Below are 18,152 nucleotides of genomic sequence, written 5' to 3' on the forward strand. Positions count from 1 at the left end.
TGTTTCCAAATTCTAGATAATTAATCTTTTTATCTGTTTGTTCTCTTACCAAAGATGAACCTGCTCGGTGATGGTTGGATCAAGTGTTTTATCCCACAGGCAACACAACAGGATGGGTATGTTTTACACAAGTTTATTTGGGATCAATATTCATTCACCAACAGCACAATGTATCAGATCTCTGCTATTTAAGAGCTGGAAACATGTCAAACACAAACAGAGACAAGCGTTGCTCAGAAATACATCAAATCTGAGTAACAGCAGCACGACCACTGATTTGTCCTGTTTGAGGAGAGAAAAGAGTGTCTTACTCACTATTCCATTCCCTATAAAAATACATACAGCCATTGCATTTAACCCTCTTTCTATAAAGGCTCCATACACGAGAGTCAAAAGGCACAAGGAGGAAAATGCTGCTACTTTGACCCACCTTGCTGCAGCTCCAGAGAGTTCTTCCATCCCCATTGTGTGTTAAATCATAGCATATTTGAGACATCTCCAAAACACAAAATCACACCTCGTTAGCATGTGCAGCCCTTCACAGTCCCCAGTCCCGTGATTTGAGCTCTGAATGAGGGAAATTGCAGAGAAAACAACAGTCCCTTCCACACCAGCCCCTGCTCAGACCCTCGGGACCTCCACTTCCGAAGCAGACCTGGACTTGCGCCGGCTGGTCAGGCTGCCCAGGACCGACTCCTCGCTGAAGGCCCCTTCAAAGGTCGACAGGATGGACTGGCGAAACTTCTCCTTGAAATCCGGCCCCACAAAGACGTACAGGATGGGGTTGATGCAGCTGTTGAAGAAAGCGAGGCTGGAAACCAAGGGGATCCCTATGTAAAGGGCCAGTTTCATCTCATGGCTGGAAGAGTTGTTGGATATTTCCAGCAAGGAGAAGACGTGATATGGGAAATAACAGAGGAAAAACGAGGCTGTGACAGCAATGATGATTCTGTAGGGCTTTGCAGAGTTGGCCAGCTGCCTTCTTTTCAGCTTGACAGCCACGACGCTGTAGCAGATGAGAATGACCATGAAGGGGATGAGGAACCCACACAAGAACCGCGTGACGATCATCGCTTTGTGCCGCATCCTCCACAGCCTGCGCGTCGCCTCCGACGCGTAATCGTCAGACAGCGCGAAGTTATTGTAACAGCTGGTGACGTTCCTGGAGCTGACCACGGTGTCCCGAAAGACGAGGTACGGGGAGCTGAGCAGGACAGCCAGGAGCCACGTCCCCAGCGCGATCCTGGCCGCCAGCTCCGGGCTCCTGCGGTTGTGAGACCAGACGGGGAAGGCCACGGAAACGCAGCGGTCGATGCTGATCACCGTCAGGAGGAAGACGCTGGCAAACATGTTGAGGAAGGCCATGGTGCTGTTCAGCTTGCACAGGAGCTTCCCAAACGGCCAGTGGAAGCCCAGGGCGGTGTAGGCGATGCTGAGGGGCAGGAAAAAGGTAAAGATGAAGTCAGCTATGGCCAGGTTGAGGAACCAGATGGAATTCACTGTCTTCTTCATCTTGAAGCCTGCAATCCAAATGACGAGGCCGTTCCCTGACACGCCCAGCAGACAGGCGATGCTGTACACCACCATGGAGAGGACGTGCATGGTCTTCTGCAGGCCAGAGTAGTAGTCATGGTCAGTGGCATTGTCAGGCTGCTCCGTGGGGCAGCTGGCAGAGAAGGGGGAAGGGGAAGAAGAGGTGCTGTCCATCACTAGCAAGCCAAGACCTGAAATCACAACAGAGCTGTTATCTGCAGCTCGAGAGAGGTGAAAATCTTTGCGAGCAACTGTACACAATATGTGTATGAAAAGCCAGATTAGATAAATGAATTTGTAATTAATATGAAGTCCTTCTCTATACCATGTGCAGCTGCACCTCACAGACCCACCTCCACCAGAGAAACCCAAATTTTGCTGTTGATGTCAGTGTGTCAGAGCAACACCTTCATCATCAGCCCACAGCAGCAATCCAGCATGGACCAGCAGCAAAACCATGGAAACCCAGATCCCCCACTGTGACCAATCCTCTTTGGATGAGCAGTAACAAATCATGACAGCAAAAGCTATTAGAATGGTAACAATGATATTAACAGACCAAGCCCCTTCCAGGGAGGTGCAGACCAACACCTGAGCTATATCCAAGTGCAACCATAGGCCCTTTGCCCACCCTTCTCCTCATCTCTCTCCTGTTCGTCCTGGCACTTGCCTTGGCAGGTCCTGGCAGGCTCACGGCGCTGATCCTTGGCTGCTCTGCCCACAGCGGGTGGTCTCCCCTCCTGCCTGATCCCCTTGTGCTGCTCCTCTCCAGGGTGACTCACACTGCCTCACCCCATTTTCCCGTGGCTTGGGATCACGAGGAATTTAGTAGGATCGCTTATTCCCTAATCTTCTTCCTCAATTTGTGGTGTGTTGATTTAACCCCTGAAGCCCCAGGGGGTGCAGGATCCCTGGGGCTGGCTGGCCAAGCCCACCCACTAACTCAGATTTGATGAATGAGGAAAACACAGCCCCTCTCCTGCCTGCACCATTCATCCCCCTGGCAGCTCTCCCTCCTGAGCACCCCAAAATCCCTCTGGGCACCGGGGTGCCCTGCCATGAGGGGGGACAGGGCCAGCTCTGCTCCCCACAACAGCACAACGTGCCCAGCCTGTGCCAGGGCCTGGCACACCTGCTGTCCTGCAGACACGGTCTTGGCCGGGGGGTTCTGGGGGTGCTCCCTGCCCGCTGCGGGGTGTTGGGGTGTCCCATGGGGGCCATGGGGGCCATGGGACACTGGGAACACCGCGGGAAAATGCTCCCTGCCCGCTGCGGGGTGTTGGGGTGTCCCATGGGGGACATGGGACACTGGGAACACCGCGGGGCTGGTGGAGAAGCACCTGGGGGTGCAGGGCAGGCAGGGCTGGAGCTGTGGGTGATGGCAGAGGGGGAACAGCCCAGGGGTGTCAGCACAGGGGTGTCAGCACAGGGGGGACAGCACAGGGGGGACAGCACAGGGGTGACAGCACAGGGGTGACAGCCCATGGGTGACACTGGCGGGCCCCGCCGCGGCCAAGGTCACCCGTGCGCCACGTGCGGGCCGCGCCGCCAGCCCCGCCCCCGCGCTGGCCAATGGGAGGCGGGGAGGGGGCCGTGCGCGGCGCTGATTGGTCCAGATGCTTCCCGAGCGTACTCACCGCCGGGGAGGAGCGCGGCGCTGATTGGGCGCGGCGCGGAGGGGGCGGGGCGCGGCCGGGCTATGGTAGCGCGCGGGCAATTCGCGCGGTGGCGGAATCGGGACCGGGTAAGGAGCGGGGCCGGGACCGGGAACAGGGACCGGGAACAGGGACAGGGACCGGGAACAGGACAGGGAACAGGGACCGGGAACAGGGACCGGGACCAGGGACAGGGACCAGGGACAGGGACCGGGGCCGGGAACAGGGACAGGGACAGGGAACAGGGACCGGGACAAGGACCGGGGCCGTGCGGCGTGGGGAGAGCAGGGCCGGGGCACGGCATCCCGCTGCGGGGGACAGCGGCCAGGCAGCGCCGGTGCCCGCCGCCCGGGGCAGGGCGGAGGGGCGCGTCACCAGCCCCTCGGGAGGTGGGAGGTGATGGAGTGGGGATACAGGGGGTGCAGGACTCGGCGGAGATGGAGCTTCGGGGATGGGGGTCTCCAGGTGAGGTGGCAGCTTTGGGGGGTCTCATCGTGCTTGGGAATGGCAGCTGTGCCCCTCTCTGCTGCAGCAGCCTGGGCTGGGGGACATGCAGCACCTGCATCCTGCTCGGAGCCAGAGCACTTCCCCTCGCAGCTCTTTGCTCAGCCCAGCCCCTCGGGCCGGAGGATTCCCACCCTGCCAGTGAGGCCTGGGCTTGGGCCAGAGCATGGCTGGGCATCCCTGCCCTTGCTGGGCGGCGTGAATGGACTTTGGCAGCTTGGCACAAGGAAACCGTGTGGGATTGCTTAATAACCTGCTCACGGACCTTCACCCGTGCTTGCGGGGTTAATGAGTAAAAAGATGCATTGTTTTCTGCCAAGGCAGCAGCTAGGCTGTTACTCCTTCCCCAAAAGCAGCAGTGGCATCAACTGGGACAGAAGGCTCCTGCCAGGCCTGGGCATCACCCATGCCATGGAACCAGCAGAGGCAGAGCTGCTGCCTCTCAGCTCCACAAGAGGCTTCAGTCAGGGTTTGGGGCAGGACTCTGACCTGCTGGGATTTTGCCAAAGGAAAGCAGCCAAGAGGTTTAAGCGTGCTGGGCATCACAGCGTGTGTTAAAATTGAGATCTGTGGGTACGAGCACTTCACTGCCCTTGAAATTAAACATCAGGCACTGCCGAGCTGGGCGGGGGGAGCTCAGGGAGGCGGGGTGATTGGAGAGTATCAGACATTATCAAAGCACAGGAATTAACAAACTGATCTTAAATCAGCAGGGGAAGCCTGAAGGTTGTGTGTTTTCCTCACCCAACAGCCCGTGGCTGTTCTCAGGGAATACATGGGATGGCAGCAGGCAGCACACAGGGAGGTGTGGAGGCACCCAGCCCTGCTGCCATCCCACAGACTCCCTGTTCCCCTGGCAGGTGACTCAGACCCAGCAGCAGCACCATGGCGAGCTCAACACAGGGCCTCCCCAGCGCCGAGCTCTGGGCCTCCCACAACAAGATGGTGATGGAGCCACTGGACACCAACGACCCCGAGGTGAGAGCCCCTTCCTGGCTCCTGCTTCATTCATCCCCCAGCCAGCCTTGGGGATGCTGACCCTGTCAAGCCAAGGACGTGGCAGGGTCCAAGGCTGGGCTGCTGGAACCCATCCATCCTCTGTGCCCTCTCTGAGACTGCTCGGGATCAGCTGCACCAAGAAGGGATCACATCTCTGCTCTGCAGCACCTGTCCCCGTGGTGGAGGATCCACATCTCTGTGCAGAGATGGCTGAAGCCATTTCTCTCCTCTCCCAAAGGTGCACAGCATCATCAAGAAGGAGAAGCAGCGGCAGAGGCTGGGGCTGGAGTTAATTGCATCGGAGAACTTTGCAAGCCGGGCAGTCCTGGAGGCCCTGGGATCCTGCATGAACAACAAATACTCTGAGGGCTACCCAGGGCAGAGGTATGGGGCTGGGGCTAAGGCCCACCAACCCAAACCCTGGCAGGGTGGGAGAGGAACCCCCCATCCTGCCAGGCCTCACCTCAGAGAAGGAAGCAGTGTCCTTGTGCTGGCAGCAGCCAGGCTCTTCCAGGACAGGCTCTGACCTTCTCAGCCTCTGTCCTTGGCCACACATTTCAGCAGGGTGACATCTGCTGTGGCTGCACAAAAGGGGCATCACCCCAGTTTGGTCACAGGGTCTGTTCTGAGTACTGAGTTTGGTTTGAGCCCTGCCCTGTCCTGTCCTGCAGGTACTACGGTGGGACAGAGTTCGTGGATGAGCTGGAGAGGCTGTGCCAGAAGCGAGCCCTGCAGGCTTACCGGCTCGACCCCCAGAAGTGGGGAGTCAATGTCCAGCCCTACTCAGGTATTGGGGTGCTCAGGAGAGCCAGGACAGTTTGCCCAGGCCCCTGTGTGCCCCAGCATTCATAACCAGCCTGGTGTGCTCTCGCTGCAGGGTCACCTGCAAACTTTGCGGTGTACACGGCCCTGGTGGAGCCCCACGGCAGGATCATGGGGCTGGACCTGCCCGATGGCGGCCACCTCACCCACGGCTTCATGACAGACAAGAAGAAGATCTCTGCCACCTCCGTCTTCTTCGAGTCCATGCCCTACAAGGTAGAGAGCTGCTCCAGCCAGAGCCAGGATGCAGTTATCAAAAGTGTTGGTGCCTCTTAAAAGTACCAGCACCAGGCTGCCAGCACTCCCTCCTGGAGGACAGCACTGCAGCTGACCTTCACACAGCGAGGTGGCTGAACCCTCCTCTTCCTCTCCCAGGTCAACCCCAAGACTGGTTACATCGACTATGACAAGCTGGAGGAGAACGCCCGGCTCTTCCACCCCAAGCTGATCATAGCAGGTGAGGATCACACCTGTACTGACCTTTCTGCTGGCACAGCCGGGGTGGGGGTGGCTCCCTGAAGCCAGCAGCAAACCCGTAAGCCCCTGGATGCTGCAGTGCCAGGAGGAAGGTTGGAGGTTGTGTACTGTGCTTGTGTACAGCCTGCTGGGCTGTCCCAGGGTCCTGCACATCTGCTGGTGTCCCCTCCTCACCGCCTGTCCCCGCAGGTGTCAGCTGCTACTCGCGGAACCTGGACTACGCCCGCATGCGGAAGATCGCTGACGACAACGGGGCCTACCTCATGGCCGACATGGCGCACATCAGCGGGCTGGTGGCCGCCGGCGTGGTGCCCTCGCCCTTCGAGCACTGCGACATCGTCTCCACCACCACCCACAAGACCCTGCGGGGCTGCAGGGCCGGCATGATCTTCTACCGCAAAGGTGCCCCACCTGCCGGGGTGCCGGGAGAAACGCCGCAAGTTAACGCTCCTTCCCGCTCTAAGGGGAAGGAGGGAGGGCAGGAGGATCCTGGGAGTGTCTGGGGCGCTTCTCTGGGCTAATTCTGGCTCAGATTTGAAGAGGAACAACCACTGTGCCTGCTGTGGGCAGCCAGGGGGGTGAAAGCAGCTCGTGGGAGAAGGGTGGCTGTGCTGCCTTGTGACCATGTCCTCCCTGTCTCACAGGCACCCGCAGCGTGGACCCCAAGACAGGCAAGGAGACCCTCTACAACCTGGAGAGCCTCATCAACCAGGCGGTGTTCCCGGGGCTGCAGGGAGGCCCACACAACCACGCCATTGCAGGTATGCAGCCAGGCTGGCTGCCAGCTCCAGCACGGCAGAGGGAGCTGGCAAAGGTGTCCTGGCAGGGCTCTGACCCCCAGCAGCAGCACGGGGGGCTCCAGCTGCCCTGCAGGGCTCACAGCCTGGGCACACTGTGGCAAAAGGCAGCTGGTTAATCCAGCATTGCCCAAGGAGTGACCAGGCCTGTCCTGTCCTGTGTTTTGGCTCATGGCGATGCCACCAGCCTGCGTTAATCCAGCATTGCCCAAGGAGTGAAAGGGCTGACCAAGACATCTCCCATCCTGTCCTGTGTTTTGGCTCATGGCAATGCCACCAGCCTGGCTAGGGGAAAGGAAGGATCAGTCCACTAGTTTGTTTGGCTCCAGTATGGCTTCTGCTGGCAGTGCCATTGCTGGTGGAAGCCCCCCAAACCTGACCCCAGCCTCCCTCTATCCACAGGGATCGCCGTGGCGCTGCATCAGGCCATGACACCCGAGTTCAAGGCTTACCAGCAGCAGGTGGTGGCCAACTGCAAGGCACTCTCATCAGCACTGATGGAGATGGGCTACGACATCGTCACAGGTCAGGACACATCTTGGCAGTGGGATGGGGCTGACCCTGGGCTCTGAGCAGGGCAGCTCTTCAAGGACACCATGGGCAGGGCTCTGTTGGTGCAATTCCTCACCCCTTGTTAGATCTCAAGCCTTCTTTTGCTGAATTTTCCTGCGGAAGCAACGTTTCCCCAACCCCACCAAACCCCTCTCCTTGCAGGGGGCTCTGACAACCACCTGATCCTGGTGGACCTGCGCAGCAAAGGCACAGACGGCGGCCGGGCCGAGCGGGTGCTGGAGCTCTGCTCCATCGCCTGCAACAAGAACACGTGCCCTGGTGAGGGATCCCACCAGCTCTGCCAGCCCCTGCTCCGCCCCAGGAGCCAGGCTGGAATCCCACGGGTGGTGGTTTTGGTGCCAGGGGTGGTCACGGGTGCCTCGTTGTGCTGCAGGTGATGTCAGTGCCCTGCGGCCCAGCGGCCTCCGCTTCGGCACGCCGGCTCTGACCTCGCGCGGCTTCCGGCAGGACGATTTCCGAAAGGTGGCCCAGTACATCCACAAAGGTGAGCTGGGGGCCCGTGGAGCCTCAGCTCCAGCTCCAGCCTGGAACGGGGCAGCTCCCCTGGGTGAGGAGGCACCAGCTGGCAAGGGAGCACACCCACAAATGAGGAATAGCCATCCTACCTCCACATCTGGGTGTGTGGGAGGGCATCTGGCCACAGCTGGGAGCAGCCAAACTCTCCCCACTGCAGGCGTTGTCCATCTCGCAGCTCTCTCCCAGTTGTCCTCAGGAGCTCCAAGTTGTTTCCCTGGGCAGCAAGTCCCTGAGATGGGAAGGAGGGAGGGAGCAGGGCTGTGTCCCAGGGAGCAGCTGTGGGCTGCAGCAGCTGAAAGGGCTGACCAAGACATCTCCCATCCTGGCAGGGATCGAGCTGGCTCTGCGTGTGCAGAAGGACATGAGTCCCAAGGCCACGCTGAAGGAATTCAAGGACAAATTGGAGGACCCAAAATACCGTGGGGAGCTGAAGGCACTGAAGGAAGAGGTAGAAGCCTTTGCAGCCACGTTCCCGCTCCCGGGGCTGCCTGTCCTGTAAAGGGACACAGCCCATGCCCGCTCCTGGAGCCACGGGAGTACCTGGGATCAGTGCACACCCACATTGCCCAGCCTGAGACCAACACCCCAGTGCCTTCTCCCAGCACTTCCCTGTGGAACTGCAGCAGCAGCTCCTCCTTTGGCTCTTACTCCCCTTTCCCCTCCCATGTGGGGCGCAGGGACCCCATGAGTACAACCCCTGTGGGGACACCAGCCCTTCACCGCTGTGTCACCGAGCACCAGGTCACCCTCACCTCAGGGCCAGCTCCTGCTGGCTGTGGAGCAGCAGATGAGATGTAGGTTGGTCTATCCACATTCCCTGGACACCCTGCCCATGGCAGTGTGAGAGACAGGGGTTCCAGCTTCACCAGGAATGTCACAGCCACTAAAAGTCCCCCTGGTTTCAGCCTCAAGGATTCCCCTTCATCCTATGTGCCTTGCCACCTCCACAGGCTACGACAAGGCCAAGCCTTGTCCTGAACATCCCTCCTGGGATCACCATCTCATCCTAACCAGATCCTCCAGTATTTTCTCAGAGCCCTTGGCACAAAGGTTGAACCATTTTTTAATAAGCACAGTAAAATTAAGAATTTAACCACAACTTATGACAAAAATTATAAGCTTTAAAAAATACGACCAATTTTTTTTTTTTTTTTTTTTTTTTCAAAAATATCTGAACCCAAATAAATATTTTTTTTTAAAAGTACATTTCTCAGACTAGTCATTTGGTGTTAACATCTGTTAAACTCTTGTGCAATAACACAGCACGACACTGAGACATGCTTCTTGGATTTCTCCCGGTCACACTCGCCCTAACTACTGACGCAAGCATTCGGCACGCACAGGCACACACACGGAACTCAACATGCAGGAATAGGATACAGTGCTTTTAAAATAGGATGAGAATTCATCACAGCCTCCTGGCAGCCTTTAGAGGCAGCTCCAAGCCCAGCCCCATCCCCGTGCCAGCACCGTGCTGCCGGCAGGACCGGGTACCCTGCTTCTGCCTTCCAGTTCAGTCCCTCTCAGGGAGCAGTGCCTGGGGGTTGTGACCCCTCCAGTATCGGGGTGCAGTTTGGTGCTCTGACATTGTGCTCTGGGGCAGGTGTTCTCCTGCAGCCTGGGCACTCCCTGAATTCCCTCAGACCCTGTTACAGGAGCCTTCTCACCGTGCTCCTACCAGCCCTGGGTCCGGCCCAGCTCCCAGAATCTGCAGTGTGGGCTGGCCCCCACCACCAGCCCAGGGGGCTCTGGACCCTCACACTCAATAAAACCCAAAGAACTGGCCTGGGGGCACTGAGCCATCAGCTCCCACCCCTGGAGTGCCTCTCCCACCCCCCCACCACGATGAATATTGCTAGAGTACAGGCAGCTCCTCCCTGCTGAGGCAAGGCAACTGTGGAGCTGCTCAGAAGTGATTGCTATCAGATGAAAGGAAATCTGAGCACTGTTCTCTGAGAAATGAAACCTTTGTAGGGTTAAGATCACCTACAGCTATGGCTGAGCCTCCTGGGGTGGGAGCTGGAAGCAGGGGGGTAGTGGAGAGCAGAGCAGGGGCTGGCAGCTGGGAAGAGCAGGAGTGGGAAATGGGAGCCCTCCCTGCTGGCTGGGGGAGGCTTCTGCTCTGATGAATTCTCAGTCAGGTGGACACCTCCTCTCCCTGGCAGCGAGGGGGGAGCCAGCAGGGCTGGGAGTGGGTTCATGCTGGGCTGGCAGCACTCACAGAAGCAGGGGACAGCCATGCAGGGCACTGCTGGCTCTGGCAGCTGAAAGGCTGGTGAGGATGGCACTGCCACTGCCAGGAACCCGCCCTGCTCCTCGTGGAAGGATGGCTCAGGCAAGACAACAACACACACGTCATGGTGGGAGCTGTCAGTGCAAAGGTTGTGGCTTGTTGTTAGTCTGTGAATATCAGAAACTGGTGAGGTACCACAGCAGAGATGGGGAAAAGTCCTAAAGTGCCAATACAGGGATCTGTACTGTACAGCAGCAGAAGAACAGAGACAGAGAAATTACAGAGGAAAGAGGAACTCAGCTCCCAGACACCAGCTGCCCTCAGAATCCCCCCAGTTTGTGCCACCACAAGCAGAGAGGGCTCCAAATGCCCAGAGGTGCCACAGCCTGGTGTCACCTCCCCCTTTTCCAGTTCAGAGGTCACACTGCTGAGAGCAGGACAGGCACTCCAGGGCGTGTTTCTCCACAGCTCCCAATTGCAGATAATCCCGGAGCTCCTGCTGAGAATTGGGTGATGTTCCAGCCAAGCCCCCGGGGCATCCTCCCCAGTCAGGGCTGCTTTGTGGCAGAGAGGTGAAGCAGGTCAGACAGGTGATAGTGCAAGTATTGCTCAACACAGCCTTGAGTATCTGATACTACAGGTTGGACAGAGGGAGCAAGAAGTGAGTTATCAATTTATGAGCACAGCTGAACACCACAGGTCGAGACCACTGTGACTCTAAGATGAGCCACCACAAATCATCTCTCCCACGCCATGCTGGAGGAAGACGTGAGTCAGCAGGAAAAAAGTCTGTCCCTCCCTCCCTCCTTACACCCAAACAGCACTGGGTGGTTTCTCAGCAGGAAATAAGCTCCTGTTTTGAGCACTGCTCCAGAGCAGGATGCTGGGAGCTTTCATCTACCTGGTGTCACCTGCATTACTCATCTACCCCAGGGAATCTCACCTCAGCTTTAGTGTGGAATTTGGGTGTGCATGAATCACTCAGGGGCACCTTGAGTCACATCAGGAAGCAGCCACAGAGGCCTTTCACCAGCAGACTCAGCTCACATGAGACAGGAGGGCACAGCAGGACAGGAAAAGGCTTTGAACATGCTGTAAAGGTGAGAAGCTCACCCTCAGCAAAGGCCACACCACACTGCTTCCAGCCACGACCTCAAAACACCATCACAAACAACCCCTGACCCAGGAAATCCCTCTGGAGAGAACCACAAGGCCAACTTGGCTGAGCCACCATAAACAGCAATAACCTTAAAAACAACTTTTCCACCCTGTTGATTTATACCCCAGAGAGCCCTTTCCAGGGGAGAGAAGGAGGTGACACAATCCTGAGGCACTGATGCTGGTGCAAAATGTCAGCCTCCCCAGGGAGCTTGCCTGCCTCCAGGACATGGTTTTGGAGGGGTGCAGGTCTCACAACAAGTCTCAGCAGGGTCTAAGCCACACTGGGGAACCCCAGGCTGTACACAGAAACTTCCCAAGCTCAGAAGGAAGATCACATTCACCTCCAAAGCTGCCTCACATTATCACCATAAACAGAAGTTAAAAAAAAAACAACAAACCAAAGAACAGATCAGCTCTTGTATGATGTCAGCTGCTCTCACCCCATAATCGGCATTAAAAAGAATTAAAACCAAGATTAGCTTTCCTAGAAAGACTTTTCTTACTTAGAAGTACCCTTGGGAGCTGCTAGTGCCACATGGCACTGGGCAGAGCAGCCCAGGCCCAGTGTCACCTAGGAGACTCCAGAAGGAAGCGCTGTGCCCGGGCACAAAGCTCTGGGCACTGCCAGGAATGACCTGGGAATGTCACCACGTTGGTGGTACCTCCTTTATGGCACAGAAGCTTTGAAAGGAAAAGTTCTCAGTACCCAGGCTCAGAGAGCAGCAGTTCTGCCCCATCCAGAGCCACCAAGGAGCCCTGGGAGAGGTAGTCAGGACACGACAATGGCTCAGCCAGGAGCAGCAGGCAGAAATGCCAGCCCTGTTTTACCACAAAGCACAAATGCCAACTCCCCAACAAAATAAAATAAAATAAAATAAAATAAACTATTATGGATAAAACATAGAATCAAGTACATTCATCCCCAATCTTTCCTGAGCACTTGTACCTCACCAGCCTGTGGTACAGCCTGCTGTCTCACAGCGTGGCTCCAGCTCAATCACATCATTTCCCCACCACAAAAAGCACCTAAAAAGAGGACCCTCACCCTCTTTCAGCTCCCTTTTGCCTTCAAAAAGCCACCCCCAACCTCACAGGCTCTGAGGATTCCCAGGCTCCCTGCAGCCTGAGGATTCCCAGGCTCCCTGCACACCCAGCAAGTCGGAGGTGACAAATGAACAAGGCACAGTGCTCTACATTCGCAGCGGCCGGCGCCTCGGGCTCACCAGCCTTAGGACTGCTTCCACCTTCCTGATTTTAACAAAGCTGGGAGACACTGGGAAAGCCTTTCTGGAGAGAACCACGTGTGCCTCCACTGTGCTCCCACTCACCCAGGGGTGACCTATCCTGGGAAGTGCCCAGAAACTCAGTGCAGGAAGGGACACCATGCTCTGTGGCTGTGCACAGACCTGTGAGCTGCCACCCTGCCAGGGGGCTCTGAGCTACACTCCCGTGACAGTCACATCAGTGGATACAAAACTTCACTTTACACCTCTGGTCACAGCCCTGGCTCCATGAAGGGACTGACAGTGCTCAGGGTTCTGGCAGAGGCGTGGAGGACACTGTGCTATACGGGGGGGCTGCACACTAGTCAGTATTGATCCCCAAGATAGCCCACCTCCCCTCATGCCATAACCCCCCGGGATGCTGCTGTGATCCACTTTAACAGTGCCCCTTCTAACATTTACAGAGTGCCTGATGGTTTATGTGATGGAACACCTACGCTTTTGGCTACAGGGAACACCCAGAAATGCACTCCCACAGACAGGATTTCTGCAGAGCAGAGCCACCAACACCTCGGCCCCTTCCCGATGTGTGAGAGCTACTGCAGACAGCGGCAATGTCAAGCACGGATGAGCTCTGTCAGACTCCCAGCACGCGGGCACGCGGCCTGTGCAAGGCTAGATTTTGTACAAAAAGCTGGGAACATAGTCAAATCTGAGCAGGGGGCTCCCCCCTTGCCCCGGTTCCTGAATGTAGTGCAGCTTCAGCAGCTCGGCCAAGTACTGCACGATTTTGATATCTTCATTGGCGAGGCCCAGCTGAAGCTTTAGGAAGTTCATCCTGCGACTCACAACGGATTCCTCCGGCTCCCTTTCGCTGATGGGAAGGTGCAAATGATGGCAGAAGGTGAAGAGGAAGGCTTTAGAGCACAGCTGGGTGAGGATGCTTTGGACGTGCATGTAGTAGGTGCTGCCGCGCTTGATCTGCGTGCGGTGGTCGGCCAGCCGGGCCACCACGGTGCCCTTGTAGAGGGGACAGCGCAGGGTCTTGCTGTCGGCGTCCAGGATGCTCAGGTAGCGGCTGTAGCGGCTCAGGGCGTGCAGCACGTTCACCCCGGCAGGGGACACTGCCCTGCAACAGCAACAGACACGTCAGGGCTGCAGGGCAGGCACAGTGAAGCAGCAGGGTGTGTTCGTGCCCTGCATGAGCTGGTGCAAGACCACTGTGGGTGAATAAAGCCTGGCGGGGATAAATTGGCTCTCCAGACTGCCAGATCCCAAAGAAACCTCGATTCCCTGGATTACCATATGCCCTGATGTGTAGTGTGCATGCTGCAGCATAAACCACCACACTTGAGGTCAGCTCCCTCCCTCAGTGACACGCAGAGGGACTCATAGGACACCTCTGGTGAACAGACACATCTCACAGCAGCTGGGAGCCTCCCGATGTGACTCAGAAACCCAAAGCAGTCCCCCCTTTCCCCAGCTCCACATTCCCCCCAAATCCCTTTGGGAGGGAGCTGCTCTGAGGTGGTCGAAGCCCTGAGTGGAGCAGAAGCTTCTGAATTTCCTAAAAGGGAGAACCACCCTGAACCCACAGCATTCCGTGGCTGAGCCTGGCTATTTGTCACTCAGGTGCAAATCCACAGCTCACAAGGATACAATTACCCACCAAGCTTAACCTAATGCTATTGAAATGCAAATCAGCAGCCCACGCAAACCCTTCAGCTCCTCCATGCTTTGTGCTGACAGCTGCTGGGCTGTCATACAGCTCCCAGCCTCAAACTGGGAGCCTCAACTGGTGTAGGGGCTGCCCCAGTGCCCAGGCAGCACCTGGCCATAGCAGACACAGGATCCTCATTGGAATAAATAGTTCAGCCTCTAAATTCCTTCCCAGAGCTCTCCTACAAATGGTTTGTGGAGAGCACCCACATTAAACTGAACACTTAATTAACATTCCACGGAGGAGAGCTAAAATGACTGACACATGTTACAAGCAGTTCTTAAATAGAGATTTCTGTTTATAAAAATGGCATCTAACCACAAACATTGAGCAACGAGTAAACACTTGGGGTTTTTAAAAACCTCCCTGACAGACAGAGAGCTTGTGAGCAGCTGTAGGCAGAGCTGTCATCCTGCCTCACAAGCATGGAAATGAGAGCAAACTCACAGTTTTGGATAATTTCACCATCCACATCCCCCAGCAATACAATACCCTGCAGCTCAGAAAGGAGGTTTCTGTGTTTTAATTTTCCTGCTGTTTACAAACACTCCTGCAGGAGCTGTTCCAGCCTGGCTCTGAGCACTGTCTGCCACTCTGACTCATGTTTTCCACACTGGTGACAGCAATGGCCATTCCCTGCCATACCTGCACCCTAGGCACAGAACACATCCTGGAACACACAAAAAAATCCTTTTCATCAACAAGGGCAGGGCCCTTGAGCAGAGCAAACACTCTTTGCTAATATGAGCTAATCTGTGAAGCCACAGCTCAGGACTGGGTGTTGGGAAGGGGCACTTGTTTTTGGGACAGTTCTCTCCCTAAGCAAAGGTTTCCTACAATCCCAGCACTGCTCCTGCACAGCTCCAGGGACCTTTCTTCCTCACCAGCACAGACTGAGGGGCTGAACTCCAATTCTGACCTGCAGATCTCATCACTTCTTCAATAGGCTCCCCTCCAGCACAGGACCATTTACCCTAAAATTCCAGCTAAAAATGTGAGAAGAGCTCCAGTAGGAGATGGCAAAGCATATAAGAGAGTCCAGGAACACTTGTATCAGATCACCCAGGAACCCAGCAGGACTCAGGTGTTTGCTCTCTGCTTTGCCAGGCAAAAACTTCCTGGCCAAGTAACTCACCTGAGGCAGGCAGCAAGTGCCCAGCAGATGTTTTAAACATTAACTGGATAGATACAGAGATAAGTCTACTCCTTTTCTAAAATAAATCTCACCAGCAGAAATTCGTGGCAGCTACGTTGGTAATTAAGAGACCTCCCCTGCACACCCACTGCCCCTCCGAGATGAAGTTCTTACCACACACCTCAACCCTACTAAACCAAACACATCCTTGCATTTACCTCTGCAGTCCAATCAACTTCCACTTCTGGAAATCCACCAAGTGCAGAGCGGAGGTGACCCAGTGCTTGACGGGCTTGGCGTACACACCACAGTTGGGCACGAAGATGGAGAGCGCCGTCACGAGCTTCCTGACCATGGCCTCGTCCTCTCCCAGCACCACCAGGGTCCTCCCGCTGAGCAGGGAGAAGATGGCGGGGTGGGCAAAGGGGTACTGGCGGATGAAGCGCAGCGCGTTCTGCCCGGCCCTCTTCCTGTGCCTGTCCCCGGCGGCGCAGGCCGGGCGCGCGGGGGACGGGGTCCTGTCGGAGCACGTGGAGGCAGCGCTGCTCATGTAGCTGGTGGAGTCCGAGCACTCGTCCAGGCTGCTCTTACTCACCTCCCTGCTGCCCGTCAGGTAGCGAGAGTCGAGCTCGTAGGGCAGCAGCCCCCCCGAGAGGGGGTCGTGGCAGGGGAAGCCCCCGCGCAGCCCCTGCTCGGCCGGGCGGTGGTAGGGCTGCGGGGGGATCCGCACCACGCCGTCCTCCTCGCACGCCTTCTGCCCCAGCTCGCCCAGGGGCTCCAGGAAGTTGGGGCTCTCCTTCCCGATGCAACAGGCGGCGTCCACCTGCACCAAGCTTTCCTGCTTTGAGACGTCGTCCTGGGCGGGCGCGTTGGCTCTGGGGGCGAAGCGAAGGCCGCCCTCGTCGTCATCCGCGTGGGGCTCCTCGTTAATGGCACTTGGGTAGCTCGCTTTGAAGTCCTCGGGGATGAGGGACTCGGAGGGGCACGTGCTGAGCACCTCGATGCTGTCCTCGCTGACCGTGCGCCGGCTGCCCACCTTGCTGCGGCCCGCCTGGGGGCTGGGCATGACGGGCAGGCTGGCCTGGCTCTCGGATTTCGTCAGCCCAGAGCCCGGCTTCTCCGTTCCCAGCACCTCGATGCTCTCCCCGCTGCTGATGCTGCCCTTGATATCTGCATCCAGGTAGTCCAGGCTCTCCTGGGGCTCAGACACCACGGACTCAGACATTTTGGGTTCTTCAGAGTCATCCATTTCCTGCTCCATCTTGATGGGCACACATTCCACGCTGGATTTGTAGGAGCCCAGGCTGATGATCACTTTGGGAGCAAGGGACTCTTCCGAGCACTTTTCATCTATGGCATCTTGGCCGAGCCCCTGGCAGCCTCTGTACTGTTTTTCGGGAGGTTTTTCATCCAGGAAAGACATGTCCTCAAAGAGGAAGTTGGTGACACTCTGCTGCTTGAGGAGAGCCCGGCTGATCTGCTCTGTCAGCAGGTAACACACATCCCCTCGGAAAGTCCTCTCGATATGGTGCAACTGGTCAAGGGTCTGGGTGAAAAAATAAACATCACAGAGCTCCTCCAGTGTCTTCAGCTTCTTGTCAAAGCACTTGGCAGACTTGGCTTTGATGAGTTTGGGGGTGTAGGATGGCACGTGGGGGTAGAGGTGAGTTTCACCGGGCTCAGAGGCAGTCGGGTCCTGATCGCTGCCCACGTCAGCCCGCTCCAGGGCACACTCTGGCTCGTAGGGGTGGAATTCAGAGTCCCTCAGCTTCCTGTAGGGATAGGACCGGATTTGCCTCAGCAGGTCTTGGTGCTCGATGATCGACTTCTCCACGCTGGCCAGCTCGTTGGCCTTCTCAATGGCCTGGGTTGTGTAGTACCCCTTGTCGTTGGCTTTCTTCTGCTGCTCAGTCTCGTTGTGCAGGACGGTCCTGGTGTAGTCGAGATCTTTCAGTTTCTTTTCCAGTTCGTTGGCAAACGCTTTCCGGTTCCCCGTCTTCAGGCATTCGGAGGCTTTGGAGAACTCGGCGGAAAGTTCCTGAAACTGCTGCATGATTTTGTGCTCGTCAGCAGAAATGTAGGCCATGCAGAAGGGCCTCACAAAGCCCCTGGCCTCCAGGTCGTACAGGGTCAAGTGGTGCACGTAGGCAAAGGCGCCTTCCTTGGAGTCCCCCAGCACCACCTTGGAATCCTCCACAAAGTTCAGCTTGGGGTAGGCAGAGCCGGGAGGGTGCCCCACGAAGGATGCCTGGTAATCCACAGACATGATCCGCAGGGAGAAATAGTTGAGGTCGAAGGTGCCCGACACTTTGGCGTCATCGGGGATGGTCAGGAGGGGCTGGGGCCCCACTTGCTCCGAGAACTCGGAGATGAGGATGAAGTCCCGGGTGAACTTGGAGCCGGCGACCTTGGCCCAGGGGTTGGCGCCCTGGCCGGCGAAGGGGAACAGCGGCACCGAGTACTCCTCGGGCAGGGGCGGCTCGCGGTACAGATCATCCTCCAGCTCCTCCTCCCTGGTGAAGGCCACCACGTCAGGGGCGCTGATCATATTTCCCGCAGGACGGGACCGACATGGAGCAGCGACGCGCCCCCGGTCCCCCCGCCACCGCCGGGCCCCGCGGGAGGCACCGGCGCAGCCCCGGCCCGGCCCCGCCGCTGCCGCAGCCCCGCGCTCCCCTCACGCCGCCGCCATGGCCGGAGCCGCCGCCTCCTCACGGCCCCGCAGCCATCTTGGAGTCACATGACGCGCGGCCTCTGACCCCGCCGGCAGGAAGGAAGAGACGCCACCGCCTCCTCCTCCTCCT

At 57.3% G+C, this 18,152-nt stretch overlaps 3 protein-coding genes across 7 annotated transcripts; 1 reads left to right on the forward strand and 2 right to left on the reverse strand.

Annotated features, from left to right (window-relative positions):
- Positions 1-117: 117 nt before the first annotated feature.
- LOC120512946 (chemokine-like receptor 1) lies at positions 118-4,932 on the reverse strand. 4 transcript variants are annotated; one of them, XM_039731801.1, is made up of 2 exons: positions 4,860-4,932; positions 118-1,724 (listed from the first exon to the last, which is right to left on the reverse strand). In XM_039731801.1, the coding sequence occupies exons 1-2, from the start codon at positions 4,909-4,911 to the stop codon at positions 622-624; spliced, it is 1,155 nt and encodes a 384-aa protein (XP_039587735.1). In that variant the 5' UTR covers positions 4,912-4,932; the 3' UTR covers positions 118-621. The 4 variants fall into 4 exon arrangements, with proteins under 4 accessions (XP_039587735.1, XP_039587739.1, XP_039587737.1 ...); XM_039731805.1 differs by lacking the exon at positions 4,860-4,932 and adding an exon at positions 4,732-4,836; XM_039731803.1 differs by lacking the exon at positions 4,860-4,932 and adding an exon at positions 2,666-2,705.
- Positions 3,215-11,638, forward strand: SHMT1 (serine hydroxymethyltransferase 1). 2 transcript variants are annotated; one of them, XM_039731799.1, is made up of 12 exons: positions 3,215-3,277; positions 4,553-4,670; positions 4,930-5,075; positions 5,363-5,478; positions 5,569-5,729; positions 5,889-5,970; positions 6,180-6,392; positions 6,635-6,751; positions 7,190-7,312; positions 7,502-7,618; positions 7,734-7,844; positions 8,206-8,375. In XM_039731799.1, the coding sequence occupies exons 2-12, from the start codon at positions 4,578-4,580 to the stop codon at positions 8,373-8,375; spliced, it is 1,449 nt and encodes a 482-aa protein (XP_039587733.1). In that variant the 5' UTR covers positions 3,215-3,277; positions 4,553-4,577. The 2 variants fall into 2 exon arrangements, with proteins under 2 accessions (XP_039587733.1, XP_039587732.1); XM_039731798.1 differs by lacking the exon at positions 3,215-3,277 and having other exon boundaries at positions 4,320-4,670; positions 8,206-11,638.
- SMCR8 (SMCR8-C9orf72 complex subunit) lies at positions 9,036-18,073 on the reverse strand. The gene is made up of 2 exons (XM_039731797.1): positions 15,567-18,073; positions 9,036-13,622 (listed from the first exon to the last, which is right to left on the reverse strand). Exons 1-2 carry the CDS (start codon positions 17,894-17,896, stop codon positions 13,169-13,171), a joined length of 2,784 nt encoding a protein of 927 aa, XP_039587731.1. The 5' UTR covers positions 17,897-18,073; the 3' UTR covers positions 9,036-13,168.
- Between the last annotated feature and the right edge of the window lie 79 nt (positions 18,074-18,152).

Source organism: Passer montanus, unplaced genomic scaffold (genome assembly GCF_014805655.1).
Source record: "Passer montanus isolate IOZ18808 unplaced genomic scaffold, ASM1480565v1 scaffold8, whole genome shotgun sequence".
NCBI lineage: Eukaryota > Metazoa > Chordata > Aves > Passeriformes > Passeridae > Passer > Passer montanus.